This window comes from Oncorhynchus tshawytscha, linkage group LG22 (assembly GCF_018296145.1).
Source record: "Oncorhynchus tshawytscha isolate Ot180627B linkage group LG22, Otsh_v2.0, whole genome shotgun sequence".
Taxonomy (NCBI): Eukaryota; Metazoa; Chordata; class Actinopteri; order Salmoniformes; family Salmonidae; genus Oncorhynchus; species Oncorhynchus tshawytscha.
In genome coordinates, this window is record NC_056450.1 from 26,445,059 (window position 1) to 26,463,746 (window position 18,688).

General features: G+C 45.9%; 1 protein-coding gene across 1 annotated transcript in view; it reads right to left on the reverse strand.

Annotated features, from left to right (window-relative positions):
- Window positions 1-202: 202 nt before the first annotated feature.
- LOC112221565 (bone morphogenetic protein 7-like) overlaps window positions 203-18,688 on the reverse strand; it is a 63,213-nt gene continuing 44,727 nt past the window's right edge. The window contains exons 2-7 of the mRNA XM_042303989.1: window positions 15,446-15,638; window positions 14,017-14,165; window positions 12,299-12,505; window positions 3,243-3,319; window positions 2,394-2,504; window positions 203-2,242 (exon numbers count right to left, since the gene is read on the reverse strand). Of these exons, the coding sequence (XP_042159923.1) occupies window positions 2,093-2,242; window positions 2,394-2,504; window positions 3,243-3,319; window positions 12,299-12,505; window positions 14,017-14,165; window positions 15,446-15,638 (887 nt within the window). The 3' untranslated portion in view covers window positions 203-2,092. The remainder of the gene's footprint in view (window positions 2,243-2,393; window positions 2,505-3,242; window positions 3,320-12,298; window positions 12,506-14,016; window positions 14,166-15,445; window positions 15,639-18,688) is intronic.

Sequence of the window (18,688 nt, forward strand, 5' to 3'; positions counted from 1 at the left end):
CGCATCCGTTACACTCACCCCCCTTTTGACCTCCTCCTTTTCCGCAGCAACCAGTGATCCGGGTGAACAGCATCAATGCTCCAGTATAACTTTAGACCGTCCCCTCGCCCATACCCGGGCGCGAACAAGGGACCCTCTGCACACTTCAACAACAGTCACCCACAAAGCATCGTTACCCATCGATCCACAAAAGCCACAACAACTACTTCAAGGTCTCAGAGCAAGTGACGTCACCGATTGAAACGCTATTTAGCGCGCACCACCGCTAACTAAGCTAGCCATTTTGCATCCGTTACACTAGCATGTTATTAGCTGTAGCTGTCTGCAAAAGTGAACAACATTTTCCCCTTTCTGTGAGAACCCGACCTGGGATCCAATGAGCTTCCTAAACAAGGTAATGAAGGTGGTACCTTATGACATTGCATGGCCAGGTGCCCAATCAGAATACATTTTGGGATTTTAAATACTTTACATTATTACACCCCCTCTCACTCACTCACCCCTCCTCAGATCATGAGCGTAAACCCAGCATATAGCCTCTTTCCCGGTCTGCGCTACTGGCAGTTCCCAGCGGCGCTACATTGGCAAAACCGGGCAGGGTAATTCATATACCATTTATTATGTTTATGGAGAAACAAAACTGGAAGGGCACAAATTCTATCTGGGGGGTTCATGCCCGGCTTTGCCACCCCGTAGAGCATGCACTGGAGAGGGGTGAGGAGATGAGAGGGGGGAGAGGAGAGAGGAAAGTGAAGAGAGGGGAGAGCAGTGAGAGAGGTGAGGAAAGACGAGAAAGGGTAGAATGCAAAGAGGAGAGATGAAAGTGTGCTGTTGGTTAGGGAAAAGAAACCCGACACCAGAAAGTCAGTGATGCTTCCTCCCATTTTATTGAACCAGTTTTGCAGTAAAACAAATACTTTTGTGAGTTAATAAGATGCTGCGTTGGCAGAGAATACCAGCCGGTACCATCTCGGCTCTCAATAAATAGTCCTCTTAAATAAGGTAGACTTTACGGCAGAGGATAGAAAAACAGTTCATCCTAAAATGACCTGGCACACAGATACACATATCTCTCTCTCTCAATCCCCCTTCTTTCTCTTACGGCTGTTTTTCTGAAACCCTCTTTATTATTGTTTCTCAATGACTTGTGTGACACTTTTTTAACCCTAGCTTATAAACAGAGCTATATTAATGCAAATGTCGTTTTTTCTGAAGAGAACTATCCATTTTCTTTCTATATCTGAGTCAATACACTAGTGTGCGTATGACATCAGAGAACATTAAGACAATGTTTGGGATATGGAGAGGCAACGGCAGAGTTGTTTCCCATGACAAGAGTGTAATGATAGGTCCGTACTGATGATAGATTTAACACTGTACTGTGCAGGACAAACAACTGAGCAAGCATGGTGAGAAACAGAGAGGGAGAGAACAAGAGATATAGAAAAAGAGAGAGAGAGAGAAAGAAAGAGACAGAAAGAGAGCGGATGTGTGTTTGTACTATACTGTATGATGAGTGGGACGCAATGTAAAGAGTTGCATAACATACAGGACATGTAGACACTGGAGTACAGAGGAGAAACATTGAACCTACTCTTAACATTCCCAAGACCAGGAAATAAATACGCTTCTCTTTGTTTGAAAAACTATTTACACAGTAATGTACATAAAGAGTCCATAGAGCATCCACACTTCCTAAAGCCTGGTCTTTCAGTCATAAAAAGCATACAAAAACAATATAGATCAAAAATATCTAGAAAAACACCTTTAACTACACAGAAAACATATTGACATTAACAAAATATTGTTGACTGTGCATTACTATACAATCACTGCTTAAAATGTCTCATACACAGTAGAAAGCACAGAGAGTGTGTGTGTGTGGGGGGGGGGAGTTCCAAGTTGGACTCAATAATCATGATTGTCTGCCAGTCCTCATGTAACTCCTATCCAGCAGCACGGCAAGGCACTCTAGGACATGTAGTTCATTCATGTGTCCATTCAAGTCTCTAGATGAAAGTCACGTGCGTTGAGGGATATTTAGAGGCAGGAATGTGTGTGTGTGTTGTGAGGGTTCGAGGTTGGCTGTAGTCTAATGGCAGCCACAGGCTCTGACCACCATGTTGCGGTACTTCTTGAGGATGACATTGGAGCTGTCGTCAAAGTAGAGCACTGAGATGGCATGGAGCTGGGTGGGAGCACAGCAGGGCTTAGGAATGGTGTCTGGGTTTATTAGGTGGACCTATACAGGGGGGTAAAGAGGTGGGGGTTGGAGTAAGGGAGATACTGAACTGATAACATGTCAATGCAGTTGTCTTTGTGTTGACGCTGTCTAGTATATTGACTGAATGAATGATACTAAAGTATCATGTTTATTCTTGGAGGGTACTCACTAGTGTCTGCACGATGGCGTGGTTAGTGGCATTCATGTAGGAGTTGAGAGGAAAGGCACACTCTCCCTCACAGTAATAAGCTGCATAGCCCTCTGGAGCTATGATCCAGTCCTGAGAGAGAGAGAGAGAGAGAGAGAGAGAGAGAGAGAGAGAGGGATAGAGAGAGAGAGGGATAGAGAGAGAGAGGGATAGAGAGAGAGAGGGATAGAGATAGAGAGAGGGATAGAGAGAGAGAGAGAGGGATAGAGAGAGAGAGAGAGAGAGAGAGAGAGGGATAGAGAGAGAGAGGGATAGAGAGAGAGGGATAGAGAGAGAGAGGGATAGAGATAGAGAGAGGGATAGAGAGAGAGAGAGAGAGAGGGATAGAGAGAGAGGGATAGAGAGAGGGATAGAGGGTGGATAAAGAGAGAAAGAGAGTCACACTGTTATCCTTCATGTGATTGTGTGATCAGCATGTGATGCATGCCACAGTAGTCACGGTAGCCTCAGTAGTAACAACAAGCTTCCCGGTTCTAAACTCAGAACTTGTTGTGAACTGTGGAGCCCTAGTAAGGTAATAAATCTGCCCCTTTCCTTAGCATAACCGACTGTTTACCCAGCTGTTGTAATGGATATCATGGACAACAGTGAGAACTGTAGATCACTTTGGATTTAGGTCTCTGCTAAGAAAAGGCATTAGGGAGGAGGGGACAGAGTGTAGAAGAGGGAGAACAGAAGAGGGGTGAGGAAGAGATAAGTGTGGGAGCGAGTGAGAAAAGGGGATAGATATTAAGAGGGATGGTGGATAAAAGAAAAGGAGAAGAGGAGAAAGAGGGAGAGATGGAGGAATGTGTGTGGTGCGCACGGTACCTGCCACCCCAGGTCTCTGAAGCTGACATAGAGCTCGTGTTTCTTGCATGCCTGCTTCTGATCAGCACTGCTGTTCTCTGAGAGAGAGATAGGGGGAGAGAAAGAGAGAGAGAGAGAGAGAAAGAGAGAGAGAGAGAGAGAGAGAGAAAGAAACAAAGAAAAAGAAAGAAAGAAAGAAAGAAAGAAAGAAAGAAAGAAAGAAAGAAAGAAAGAAAGAAAGAAAGAAAGAAAGAAAGAAAGAAAGAGAAATGGAGAAAGAAGGAAGTGGAGAGATAAAGAGGAGTGTAAAACATTACAATATTATAGCATGGAAACATAAAACCTTGCTGTACATGATATCAGTCTATGTAGTACAGGTCTAAACATTTAGGGGTAGTTCACTGTGCCCTCTGTGTCCTCTGAGACGTGGGGCTACCAGAGCTGTCATACATTACGTACTTTGGTGCGAAAAGTGCAAATCACTCCCAGAACAACAGCAAAGGACCGTGTGAAGATGCTGGAGGAAACAGGTACAAAAGTATCTATATTCACAGTAAAACGAGTCCTTAATCGACATAACCTGAAAGTCCGCTCAGCAAGGAAAAAGCCACTGCTCAAAAACAACCATAAAAAAAGCCTGACTACGGTTTGCAACTGTACATGGGGACAAAAATCGTACTTTTTGGAGAAATGTCCTCTGGTCTGATGAAACAAAAATAGAACTGTTTGGCCATAATGACCATCGTTATGTTTGGAGGAAAAAGGGGGAGGCTTGCAAGCTGAAGAACACCATCTCAACCGTGAAGCACGGGGGTGGCAGCATCATGTTGTGGTGGTGCTTTGCTGCAGGAGGTACTGGTGCACTTCACAAAATAGATGGCAAAATGAGAAAGGAAAATTATGTGGATATATTGAAGCAACATCTCAAGACATCAGTCAGGAAGTTAAAGCTTGGTCGCAAATGGATCTTCCAAAGAACAATGACCCCACGCATACTTCCAAAGTTGTGACAAAATGGCTTAAGGACAGAAATTCAAGGTATTGGAGTGGCCATCACAAAGCCCTGATCTCAATCCCATAGAAGATTTGCTGGCAGAACTGAAAAAGCGTGTGCGAGCAAGGAGGCCTACAAACCTGACTCAGTTACATCAGCTCTGTCAGGAGGAATGGGACAAAATTCAGCCAACTTATTGTGGGAAGCTGGTGGAAGACTACCTGAAATGTTTGACCCAAGTTAAACAATTTTAAGGCAATGCTACCAAATACTAATTGAGTGTATGTAAACTTCTGACCCACTGGGAATGTGATGAAATAAATAAAAGCTGAAAGAAATAATTCTCTCTACTATTATTCTGACATTTAAAATGAAGTGGTGATCCTAACTGACCCAAGACAAGGAATTTTTACTCTGATTGAATGTCAGGAATTGTGAAAAACTGAGTTTAAATGTATTTGGCTAAGGTGTATGTAAACTTCCGACTTCAACTGTATATATATTATAAAGCAGGCAGGCAGGCATCGAGGCATTCAGTTACTGTTCGATTTAATGTTAGATGGGCAAAACTAGTGGCCTAAGCGAGTTTGAGTGTGGTATGATCCAGCATCCCGGAGTCGCCTCTTCACTGTTCACATTGAGACTGGTGTTTTGTGGGTACTATTTAATGAAGGTGCCAGTTGAGGACTTGTGAGGCATCTGTTTCTCAAATTAGACACTAATGTACTTGTCCTCTTGCTCAGTTGTGCACCGGGGCCTCCCACTCCTCTTTATATTCTGGTTAGAGACAGTTGTTCTGAGAAGGGAGTAGTACACAGCATTGTACGAGATCTTCAGTTTCTTGGCAATTTCTCACATGGAATAGCCTTTATTTCTCAGAACAAGAATAGACTGACGAGTTTGAGAAGAAAGTTATTTGTTTCTAGCCATTTTAAGCCTGTAATCGAACCCACAAAGGCTGATGCTCCAGATACTCAACTAGTCTAAAGAAGGCCAGTTTTTTTGCTTCTTTAATCAGAACAACAGCTGTCAGCTGTGCTAACATAATTGCAAAAGCGTTTTCTAATGATCAATAAACTTGGATTAGCTAACACAACGTGCCATTGGAACACAGGAGTGATGTTTGCTGATAATGGGCCTCTGTAGGCCTATGTAGATATTCCATTCTGCCGTTTCCAGCTACAATAGTCATTTACAACATTAACAATGTCTACACTGTATTTCTGATCAATTTGATGTTATTTTAATGGACAAAAAATGTGCTTTTCATTCAAAAACAAGGACATTTCTAAGTGACCCCGAACTTTTGAACGGTGGTGTATGTAAAGACAAGATGAATTCAAGAATAGTGTGATGAGTGACAATATTAGCCTATCATGTGTAAATGATATTTTATCACTTGTCAATAATGCCCAGCTGAAGGCAAACAGGGCATGCTTTTTCCCCGACTTCTTCAAATTATAGTCGCTTACTTCATGTAGCCTAGCCCATAGGCCACTTCATGTAGCCTAGCCCATAGGCCACTTCATGTAGCCTAGCCCATAGGCCACTTCATGTAGCCTAGCCCATAGGCCACTTCATGTAGCCTAGCCCATAGGCCACTTCATGTAGCCTAGCCCATAGGCCACTTCATGTAGCCTAGCCCATAGGCCACTTCATGTAGCCTAGCCCATAGGCCACTTCATGTAGCCTAGCCCATAGGCCTTTATGTTTTCATAACATTTGTTTATTAACAACTAAAGTGGTCAAATAACGTCTTAAAATGAAGCACATTACTCTGCTTTACAACAGGTGTAGAGCCTAACTGGCATACAATACACAGCGTGTGAGTTTCTCGTTTGGGGAAGATGATTTTCACCATAAAAATGCACCTTTATAATAAAAGCATTACATGCATAATCACATCTGTGGTCACTTTTGAGAATGTTGTTTTCCTGCTAATGGAACATTTGTGCTTATAACCTACTGCCGTGTACACATTGCTGCCCTCATAATGTGAAGAAATAGCCCAATAGTTTATCAACATTTTAAGTTAAACGTTCTCATCTGTTGCGTCAGGCTCCTTGCTTAAAACAGTTTTTTTGATGCTAGTGGTTGTATTAATGTGGGATCTATCACATCCCACAACTGTCCCAGACTATGTTTGGAATATTTATTTCTCGCACAGAATAGAATATGTGAACTTTTGTACTATGGGGGATAGCAGATTGACATAGGCTAGTGCTTTTGCTGTTCGTTAGGCCTTCTCATCTTATTGGCTGATGAAAAGTTAATGTGGACAGTTCTTCCGTATCTTCAATATGCGCCTCGGAATTGGATGTGGACGCACACAGTTGGGTCCCTGATGTGTCTGTCTTCACTTGTTGTAAGGATCTACGCTGGAGACGAGAAGCAAGTACAAGGAGTGAACATTTACTGGAAAACGGACATCAAACCAAAACAAGAACACCGTCTGAAAAGGGGGAACATAACGACAATAATGCTGACAAGGGGAATCAACTGAGGAACAGACAGATATAGAAGGGCAATCAACAAAGTAATGGAGTCCAGGTGAGTCCAATATTGCGCAGCTGTGCGTAATAATGGTGACAGGTGTGCGCAATGAAGAGCAGCCTGGCACCCTCGAGCGCCAGAGGGGGAGCGGGAACAGGCGTGACACTTGTAGCCTGTGAGAAAGAGGTGCTTCGGCACGCAGCCGGGAGTAGGGAATTATAATTATTATATGTAGCCCAAGGGCACAACAGCCACTGGCCGCAAAAGGCATGCATTTTTTTAGGGGGCATAATGGCCACAAAAATGGGATGCCGCCAAATCGAAGCATTATCAATTTCTTGTCAAATTGTGAATGAGAGACTGATGAAGTGTGTGCAGCCTGTGCAAGAAACAAAGCAGAGCTCCTGCCTTTCATGCAACTTTTTTCAAATTATCATTCGAGTCGCATCATGCAGCCTTAGAATGTAGTAAAAATCATAGCATATAGCCCAACTTTTTTTGTATCACAACTAAAGTTACATAAATAACTCTAAATGAAGTATATATGAGTACCTCTTTCATTGTGAACTGTTCAACACAGAATAGCCGCATGTGCAAACTGTGAAAACGTGCAAACTGAAAACCACATATCCTGAGGCCACATTTATTGTAGCTGGGGGTTTTAACAAAGCAAATTTGAGGAAAAGGAAAACTCTTCCGAAATTCTATTAATACATTGACTGTAGTACTCTCTTAGGAAAAACACTAGACCACTGCTATTTGCCTTTTCGATATGCCTACAAGGCCCTCCCCCGCCCTCCCTTCGGCAAATCAGATCACGACTTAATTTTACTCCTCCCTTCCTATAGGCAGAAACTCAAACAGGAAGTACCAGTGCTGAGGTCAATTCAACGCTAGTCTGACTAATCGGAATCCATGCTTCAAGATTGTTTTGATCATGCGGACTGGGATATGTTCCAGGTAGCCTCTCAGAATAACATTGACATGGTGACTGAGTTCATCAGGAAGCGTATAGGGGATGTTGTTCCCACGGTGACTACTTAAATACAAACAGTGGAGTTATTCCCTCTGTAAGGCAATCAAACAGTCAAAACATCAGCACAGAGACAAAGTGGAGTCACAATTCAATGGCTCAGACACGAGACATATGTGGCAGGGTCTACAGACAATCACGGATTACAAAGGAAAAACCTGCCACGTCGCTCCCAAACGAGTTAAACATATTCTTCGTCCACTTTGAAGATAACACAGTGCACCGATGTGGCTCGCTCCCAAGGACTGTGGGCTCTCTTTCTCTGTGGCCAATGTGAGTAAGACATTTAAATGTGTTAATCTTCACAAGGCTGCCGGCCCAGACGGCATCCTTAGCCGCGTCCTCAGAGCATGCACAGACCAGCTGGCTGGTGTGTTTACAGACATATTCAATCTCTCAAAACAAATAAAATGCATTTATATAGCCCTTCGTACATCAGTTGATATCTCAAAGTGCTGTACAGAAACCCAGCCTAAAACCCCAAACAGCAAGCAATGCAGGTGTAGAAGCACGGTGGCTAGGAAAAACTCCCTAGAAAGGCCAAAACCTAGGAAGAAACCTAGAGAGGTACCAGGCTATGTGGGGTGGCCAGTCCTCTTCTGGCTGTGCCGGGTAGAGATTATAACAGAACATGGCCAAGATTTTCAAATGTTCATAAGGCAGAACAGTTGAAACTGGAGCAGCAGCACGGCCAGGTGGACTGGGGACAGCAAGGAGTCATCATGTCAGGTAGTCCTGAGGCATGGTCCTAGGGCTCAGGTCCTCCGGGAGAGAGAAAGAAAGAGAGAATTAGAGAGAGCACACTTAAATTCACACAGGACACCGAATAAGACAGGAGAAGTACTCCAGATATAACAAACTGACCCTAGCCCCCCGACACATAAACTACTGCAGCATAAATACTGGAGGCTGAGACAGGAGGGGTCAGGAGACACTGTGGCCCCACCCGAGGACACCCCTGGACAGGGCCAAACAGGAAGGATATAACCCCACCCACTTTGCCAAAGCATAGCCCCCACACCACTAGAGGGATATCTTCAACCACCAACTTACCATCCTGAGACAAGGCTGAGTATAGCCCACAAAGATCTCCGCCACGGCACAACCCAAGGGGGGGGCGCCAACCCAGACAGGAAGATCACATCAGTGACTCAACCCACTCAAGTGACTCTCCTTTCCCAGTCTGTTGTCCCCACATGCTTCAAGATGTCCACCATTGTTCCTGTACCCAAGAAAGCAAAAGTAACTGAACTAAATGTTTATCGCCCCGTAGCAGTCACCTCTGTCATCATGAAGTGCTTTGAGAGGCTAGTTAAGGATCATATCACCTCTACCTTACCTGACACCCTAGACCTACTTCAATTTTCTTACCGCCCCAATAGATCCACAGACGATGCAATCGCCATCACACTGCACACTGCACACTGCACTATCTCATCTGGACAAGAGGGATACCTACGTCAGAATGCTGTTCAACCTTCAACACCATAGTACCCTCCAAGCTCATTATTAAGCTCGGGGCCCTGGGTCTGAATCCGCCCTGTGCAACTGGGTCCTGGACTTCCTTACGGGCCGCCCCCAGGTGGTGAAGGAAGCAAACAACACCTCCACTTCGCTGATCCTCAACACAGGGGCCCCAGAAGGGTGTGTACTTAGCACCCTCCTGTACTCCTTGTTCACTCATGACTCTGTGGCCATGCACACCTCCAACTCAAACATCAAGTTTGCAGGTGACACAACAGTATTAGGCCTGATTACCAACAATGACAAGACAGACAACAGGGAGGAGGTGAGGGCCCTGGCGGAGGGGTGCCAGGAAAATAACCTCTCCCTCAACATCAACAAAACAAAGGAGCTGATCGTGGACTTCAGGAAACAGCAGAGGGAGCATTCCCCTAACCACATCGACGAGACCACAGTGGAGAAGGTGAAAAGCTTCAGGTTCCTTCGGCGTACACATTACTGATAATCTGAAATGGTCCACCCACACAGAGTGTGGTGAAGAAAGCGCAACAGCGCCTCTTCAACCTCAAAAGGCTGAAGAAATTTGGATTGGCCCCTAAGACCTTCAGAAACATTTACAGATTTAGATTTACAGATGCACAATTGAGGGCATGCTTTCGGGATGTCTCACCACCTGGTACGGCAACTGCACCGCCCGCAACCACAGGGCACTCCAGAGGGTGGTGCGGTCTGCCCAATGCATCACCGGGGCAACACTGCCTACCCTCCAGGACACCTACACCATCCGATGTCACAGGAAGGCCAAAAAGATCATCAAGTACATAAACCACCCGAGCCACTGCCTGTTTACCCCACTATCATCCAGAAGGCGATTTCAGTACAGGTGCATCAAAGCTGGGACTGAGAGATGAAACCAGCTTCTATCTCATGGCCATCAGACTGTTAAATAGCCATCACTAGCCGGCTACCACCCGGTTACTCAACCCTGCATCTTAGAGGCTTCTGCCCCATATACATAGACATGGAATCACTGGTCACTTTAATAACGGAACACTAGTCACTTTAATAATGTTTACATACTGCTTTACTCATCTTATATGTATATACTGTTTTCTATTCTACTGTATTTTAGTCAATGCCACTCCGACATTGCTCATCCTAATATTTATATATTTCTTAATTCCATTCTTTTACTTTTAGATTTGTGTATATTGTCATGAATTGTTAGATATTACTGCACTGTTGGAGCTAGGAACACAAGCATTTCGCTACACCCACAATAACATCTGCTAAACATGTGTATGTGATCAATAGAATTAGATTGCCTCAAATCGTTTGATGAAATTATGTTTTCTATTTTACTCAGCTATGTTAAATTGTTAATTCTTCATACTATAAAATAATGGCACGGAATTCTAAGAAAACCCACAGCCATATGACACAGCCAGATCAGGGCCTAACATAAGGACAACTCAGAGTATGCTATTCTGTTCTCCTGAAATAGACTACATTTTCTTCATATCATTTTTCTTTACACCTGTTTATAATAAATAATGGACTTATTGTGATGGTGTCGGCTGTATTACATGGATGTATTAGACTTTTTAAAATGTAGATGTTCCAAAGGTCTGCATCAGTGGCTTGTGGAAGCCAGGAGATGCTAAATGTGTTTATGTTAATTAACGGTCAATTACCGTGAGACTGGCAGTTATTTCATGACCACCACAGCGCGGGTGAAAACAGCTCGTTGATGAGAGGTCAAAGGAGAATGGCAAGAATCGCGCAAGCTAACAGACAAACAGGCAGATAACGGTGCAGTACAACAGTGGTGTGCAGAACGGCATCTCGGAACTCACAATTTGTCGGGCCTTGTCACGGATGGGCTATTGAATCAGATGACCACACCAGGTTCCACTCCTATCAGCTAAAAACAAGAAGAAAAGCCTACGGTACAGACTGGTTGGATTGGGGTAATGGTGTGGGGAATGTTTTCCTGGCACACGTTAGGTCCCTTGATACCAACTGAGCAACTTTTGCATGCCCTGAATCATTTAGGCTGTTCTGGAGTCAAAGGTACTAGATGGGTGTACCTAATAAAATGGTGTATGTGATCGTATACAAATGTAAGCAAGGTTTGAAATGATGTTTTAGTCAAATATTATATCTGCTTGGGCTTCTTGCAGTCAATTTGCAGTCGACAATTTTTTTCTAATGTTGTTCCGGCCCCCAGACCATCCGCTCAAGAAACAATCGGCCCGCAGCTGAATCTATTTGATGAACCCTGGCCTAGACTATTTTCCTATCTAGTCCCAATCCTACTGAAATCCAAAATCTGGACTCTTGTCTCGCATGAAAATTCCTAACTTTATTCTGTAATCCATAGGTTGAAGTATCAAAGTATGTTTCTCACCTATGCATGTCAAAATACCACTATAACATTTTGTCCGCTTGCTGTACTTGCTGCCCATATCAGTGCTTCTGTAGAGAATGTGTGATCAACAAACAGTATGAGATGAGAGTTGGTCCCCGTTAAGATACCCTGATATTTCAACTATTTCCACTCTTCATCTCCCTGTTATTCATGATCTGATCTACTATCTGTATGATCATTAACTCAATTAAGAGAAAAAATAGGAGGTTATCTAGCAAGCTTAGCAACTTTGGTCACTTGACCTTTGTTTGACTGCCATTATAAAGTTTGTATAATTGGTTTGGAGGGGGAAAGTGTGTGTGTGTGTGTACATCTCTGTGTGTGTACATCTCTGTGTGTGTGTGTGTGTGTGTGTGTGTGTGTGTGTGTGTGTGTGTGTGTGTGTGTGTGTGTGTGTGTGTGTGTGTGTGTGTACACGTCTGTGTGTGCGTGCATGTGTGTTGATCCTTGGAGATATGTGGAGAATTATTGTAAGGAGGCTGTAGTAGACAGTAGTAGCCCTGGCCTCCATCTGCCTCCCATTTCACCTGGAACCCACACCAGAGCCAGCTACCACTACACCAACATATTACTGTGCCATTTAAAAGGCATTCCACAAATACACATACTGCTGTAAGGCACATTCTCCTAGCCTCCCTCTCCCCTCATCCCCCAGTCCTTACCTGCGATGTTGGTCACTCGGAGTGCCTCCTGGCCCTTGTTGGCCCCTTTGGAGCGGTTGGGGTTGCGTTGTTTGGTGCCCCCTGGTGCTGAGCGGATGCTGCGCAGGTGCACCTCTGTGGCTTTGAAGAAGGCCACCATGAAGGGCTGTTTATTCTGAGGACCACTGAGGCCGATCAGCCCTGCCATCCGGGGGTTCACACTCTCACCTGCAGGGGGAGACACAGAGGACAGCGTGTCAGAGACATGTCTCTGTGAGTGTGTGTATCTAAAGTGCGTGTGGTCCACTCAGTCTCTAATGAGAACCATTTATTTAGTCTGTGTAATGCTGAAAATTGATGTTATCCCAAATATGAGGATCTCTCTCTCTCTTGTTCTCGCTCTCGCTCTCTATCTCTCTCTTTCAGTTTGGACCTGGGAAATGTCAAGCACCAAAGTAATACCAGACATCAAAGAGATACACTCTCTCCCAATGGATCTGACGGTGTTTAAGGTTTGTGTGTGTGTGGCAGGTTAGCGTTTTTAATCATGAAGCTTGTTCTGGCGGCAGCTCTGCAGAGCTGGCACTAACTGGCACTGCCACAATGTTATGAAATCTGATTTTAAACCTAATGCTAATCTTAACCCTAACCTTAACCACATTGCTAACCCTAACGCCAAACCTTAACCACATTGCTAACCCTAACGCCAAACCCTAACCATAGATTAAGACCAAAAATGCATTTTTACTATATAGTCAATAAAGTCCATTTTGACTTTGCAGCTGGTCTATCTAGCAGAAATTGCTCAGTTCTGCCTCAAGGACTCCCCAAAAAATGTCAACATGTGTGTGTGTGAGAGAGAGATCTGGGTGAACATGTGATGTTCAGAGGAATGTGCCTGTGATCATAGTGCAGAGGTAAACTCATGTTGCCCGCAGCCAGTGGAGGTTCTAGCTTGTATGGATCCCTGGGCAAGCCCCCCCTTCAGCGCCCCGTGCCGCCCCCGGTAAGATGCCCCTGTCACGTATACCTATATCCGCCACTGCCCGCAGCCCACGGTGACGGGACGTCTCACGAGCATGCCAGCACACGCCCGTCCATACCCCTCCCAACACACACACATAAACACACACTGTCCCTAACATGAAAGAAACATAGATCATCCTTCTATCATCACTGAGGTAACAGTCTCCTCAGAAACACTGTCAGTACTGTCAACAGTACTACTGTTGATGCTGCTGTTGTTGTTATTGATTTGAAATGACTAACATCCTGCCATCCTGATAGCAATCTCGCCTCCGCTCTAAAGAGAAACTTGACTCAATAGAAATACATCTGCATTACATGCTGTTTGTTGTAATCTCTTCTGCATGGGTGATAGTGATGATGAGGGTATAGTGGATCGTGTTAAATAATGACGGCTTGTATTATCCCTCTACCAGTGTGTTCTCTCTGTGTTGTGTGCTGGTAGAGAATGTGCCATTGCTATGCACTGAGGTCATACTGCTCATGCTGTCTCCTGTTCTTACATGAATCCAGACCAGGCCCCATATACATCATTTAGATCCTAATTAATAAGATTATATGGAAAGGGATGAGCTGGTCCTAGATCATTACTCATAATGTAAGCTATATGGTTAGGGGTCCTGGTTCTTATATGGTTTGACCTCTCATATAGAAGTTCTGGTTTAGAGAGCTCCCTCTGGGTTCTAGACCTGGTTCAAAGGCCCTCTACTTACCGGCAGTGCTCTCCAGAGCCAGCTGCAGGCCCAGGTTGTGTCCAGGATTCAGAACCCAGTGGTTACTGGTCAATGTCACATCAATCACCAGCCACCCCTCCTCAGCCGCCCAGATGACCCGCGAGTCCAACAGAAACAGGTCCGACTTCCTGGAGGAGATACACACACACACACACACACACACATGTGCATGCATGAGTAAACATTCACACAAACACGGAGACAAACACACACACATACACAACCAGACCCACATGGGACCCAAACATGCAAACATATGCAAAGAAACACACACACACAGATACAGACAAACACACACACACACACAAGCCTGCAAACTTAAATAACATGTGCAAAAAGTGTGGAGCTGAGGAGTAGAACAAGTAAGAGAGCGAGATCAGGGCAACAGAGAAAGAGGGAGGGAGGGAGGGAGGGAGGGAGGGAGGGAGGGAGGAGGGAGGGAGGGAGGGAGGGAGGGAGGGAGGGAGGGAGGGAGGGAGGGAGGGAGGGAGGGAGAGGGAGGGAGGGAGGGAAGGGAGGGAGGGAGGGGAGGGAGGGAGGGAGGGAGGGAGGGAGGGAGGGAGGGAGGGAGGGAGGGAGGGAGGGAGGGAGGGAGGGAGGGAGGGAGGGAGGGAGGGAGGGCTCCAGATGGGGAGGTCCAGGGGAACACTTAATTTCCTCAATTGACAATAATGACTTTATAAACGACTGCTCCATTCATACTGAACACACTGTCCATCACACACTGGAATTAAGGGAGTGAAACAGAGAAAGAGCCAGAGAGAGAGAGAGAGAACGATAGAGAGAGAGAGAGTGAGAGAGAGAGAAGGATAGAGAAAGAGGTAGAGAGAGAGAGAAAGAGGTAGAGAGAGAGAGAGAGAGAGAGCCAGAGAGAGAGAGAGGTAGGGAGAGAGAGAGAGAGGTAGAGAGAGAGAAAGAAGGATAGAGAGAAAGAAAGAAAGAAAGAATGAAGGAGAGAGAAAGAAGCAGAGAAAGAATCCTTGTCCAACTAAAAATCAATGTTCTAAAGTGGATTGTTTTTGTCTTTTTCTCCTCTTTTCCTTTCTGATATTCTATCCCTTCTTCATCCAGTGTCCATCATTCCTCCCAGGCCAGTGTTGGTCTACTGACAGGTTGGATAGTGTGTCATAGTGCTCTGCTTCACACACACTTCCCTGGTAGAGGGATATATGTGTTGTTCCCCCTAGAGCTGTGCAGGCAGTAGAAGCCTTTAGGAGAGGTCAGAGACCTGGCCATTTACACAGCATAGGTTATACACACCTTCCATATGGCTGTGGGAAAGACTGGATATACTCAATGATCTTTGAAAACAATGGTGGGAGAATAGAAGTGAGGGAACACAACCTGTTGCTGTGTGACATAACAGAGGAGAACCCTAAAACATACTGACACACACACTGTCCCTCACCTGTCGTTGTGTTCCTTCAGCACCTGGTAGACACTGATGCGGAAGGTCTCATTCTCAAAGCGCTCGTGGATGAAGTCCTTATAGATGCGGAACTCTGCAGCGGTGACCGCTTCGCCATCGGGGATACGTGATAGGTCGAAACGAAACTCTCTGTGGTGCCGCCGGACCGAGAGAAACTCCTTATCGTGCTCCACTGGAACACAAAAACACGCACAAAGGATCAGACAGACAGAACACCACAAACACAAGCATGCACGTGCACACACACAAACTCTCTCCTCTTCTCTGAACCCCAGAGACTCGTCTCTCCTCTCCTCCTCCCTGAACACCAGAGACTAGTCTCTCCTCCTCTCTGAACCCCAGAGACTCGTCTCTCCTCTCCTCTCCTCCTCTCTGAACCCCAGAGACTCGTCTCTCCTCTCCTCCTCTCTGAACCCCAGAGACTTGTCTCTCCTCTCCTCCTCTCTGAACCCCAGAGACTCGTCTCTCCTCCTCTCTGAACCCCAGAGACTTGTCTCTCCTCTCCTCCTCTCTGAACCCCAGAGACTCGTCTCTCCTCTCCTCCTCTCTGAACCCCAGAGACTTGTCTCTCCTCTCCTCCTCGCTGAACCCCAGAGACTCGTCTCTCCTCTCCTCCTCTCTGAACCCCAGAGACTTGTCTCTCCTCTCCTCCTCTCTGAACCCCAGAGACTTGTCTCTCCTCTCCTCCTCCCTGAACACCAGAGACTAGTCTCTCCTCCTCTCTGAACCCCAGAGACTCGTCTCTCCTCTCCTCTCCTCCTCTCTGAACCCCAGAGACTCGTCTCTCCTCTCCTCCTCTCTGAACCCCAGAGACTTGTCTCTCCTCTCCTCCTCTCTGAACCCCAGAGACTTGTCTCTCCTCTCCTCCTCTCTGAACCCCAGAGACTTGTCTCTCCTCTCCTCCTCTCTGAACCCCAGAGACTCGTCTCTCCTCTCCTCCTCTCTGAACCCCAGAGACTTGTCTCTCCTCTCCTCCTCGCTGAACCCCAGAAACTCGTCTCTCCTCTCCTCTTCTCTGAACCCTAGAGACTAGACTCTCCTCTCCTCCTCTCTGTACCCCAGAGACTCGTCTCTCCTCTCATCCTCTCTGAACCTCTCTCACACACACACACACACACACACACACACACACACACAGCGGGGCAGGGGGAAAAGAGGGAGAAGCATCGGGGATAGTAGTATTAAGAAGGGGTGGGAGATGAGGAAATGTTGGACGGGCAAGGTGGCATGGCTGAGTTGAATAGGAATTCTGACTTAATGAAGTGGTGATTAAAGGGCTCAGCCATCTGCTTCCTGTCAGTAACAACCACATCATCAACTTTAAGGAACATTAAGTACTTCTTGGGTTTAGAACCACAGAGAGAGAACTGCTCCTTAAAGTAACTAACTTTGGCCTTCCGGATAGCCTGAGTGCACTTATTTCTCGTTTGCCTGAACGAGAGCTAGTCCGCGTGAGCATGCGTGTGCCGAGCCTTTTGCCAAATGCAATTCTTGTGGTGGATCAACTCTGCGAGATCACGGTCGAACCAGGGGCTGAACCTGTTTTTAATTCTCATTTTCTTTATGGGGCCGTGTTTGTTAACAATTCCACTGAAAATATCAAAAAAGAAAGTCCAAGCGTCTTCGACAGTGGGGATCAAGCTGTTTCTTTACCATTTTACAGAGGCCAGTTCATGAAGGAAGGCTTGCTCATTAAAGTTTTTTAGCAAACGTCTATGACAAATCAGGAAAGGTTGTTTCACTGAGCAGCCATTACGAACACAGGCTGTAAAACTTTGATCACTAAGGTCATTACAGAAAACACCAGACTGATACGCAGACGCTAAAAAGAAATCCTGCTATGCCCTCAGTCATACCATCAAACAGGCAAAGCGTCAATACAGGACTAAGATTGAATCGTCCTACACCGGCTCGCACAGTCGCGAGTCTACCAAACGAGCTAAATTACTTCTATGCTCACTTTGAGGCAAGCAACACTAAAGCATGCATGAGAGCATCAGCTGTTCCGGACAACTGTGTGATCACGCTCTCCGTAGCCGATGTGAGTAAGACATCGGACAACATTCACAAGGCCGAGGGACCAGACGGATTACCAGGACAGGTACTCCGAGCATGCGCTCACCAACTGGCAAGTGTCTTCACTGACATTTTCAACCTGTCCCTGGCTGAGTCTGTAATACCAACATGTTTCAAGCAGACCACCATAGTCCCTGTGCCCAAGAACCCTAAGGTAACCTGCCTAACTGACTACCGACCCGTAGCGCTCACGTATGTAGCCATGAAGGGCTTTGAAAGTCTGATCATGGCTCACATCAACACCATTACCCCAGAAACCCTAGACCCACTTCAATTTGCATACCGCCCCAACAGATCCACAGATGATGCAATCTCTATTGCACTCCACACTGCCCTTTCCCACCTGGACGAAAGGAACACCTACATGAGAATGCTATTCATTCACTACAGCTCAGCATTCACACCATAGTGCCCTCAAAGCTCATCACTAAGCTAAGGACCCTGGGACTAAACACCTGCCTCTCAACTGGATCCTGGACTTCCTGACGGGCTGCCCCCAGTGGGTAAGGGTAGGTAACAACACATCTGCCACACTGATCCTCAACACGGGGGCCCCTCAGGGGTGCATGCTCAGTCCCCTCCTGTACTCCTTGTTCACCCACGGCTGCATGGCCAGGCTCCAACAACATCATTAAGTTTGCCGACCAAACAATAGTGGTAGGCCTGATCACCAACAACGATGAGACAGCCTATAGTTAGGAGGTCAGAGACTTGGCCATGTGGTGCCAGGATAACAACCTCCCCCTCAATGTGATCAAGATAAAGGATGTGATTGTGGACTACAGGAAAAGGAGGACCGAGGTTTAGAGCTTCAAGTTCCTTTGTGTTCACATCACCAACTAACTATCATGGTCCAAACACACCAAGACAGTTGTGAAGAGGGCATGCAAAGCCTATTCCCCCCAGGAGACTGAAAAGATTTGGCATGGGTCCTATTATCTTCAAAAATTTCTACAGCTGCACCATCGGGAGCAACCTAACTGTTTGCATCACTGTCTGGTATGGCAAATGCTCAGACTCCAACCGCAAGACACTAAGCTTCCTGCCATCCAGGAAGACCCTCTATGCCAGGCGGTGTCAGAGGAGAGCCCTAAAAATGGTCAAAGACTCCAGCCACCATAGTCATAGACTGTTCTCTCTGCTAAT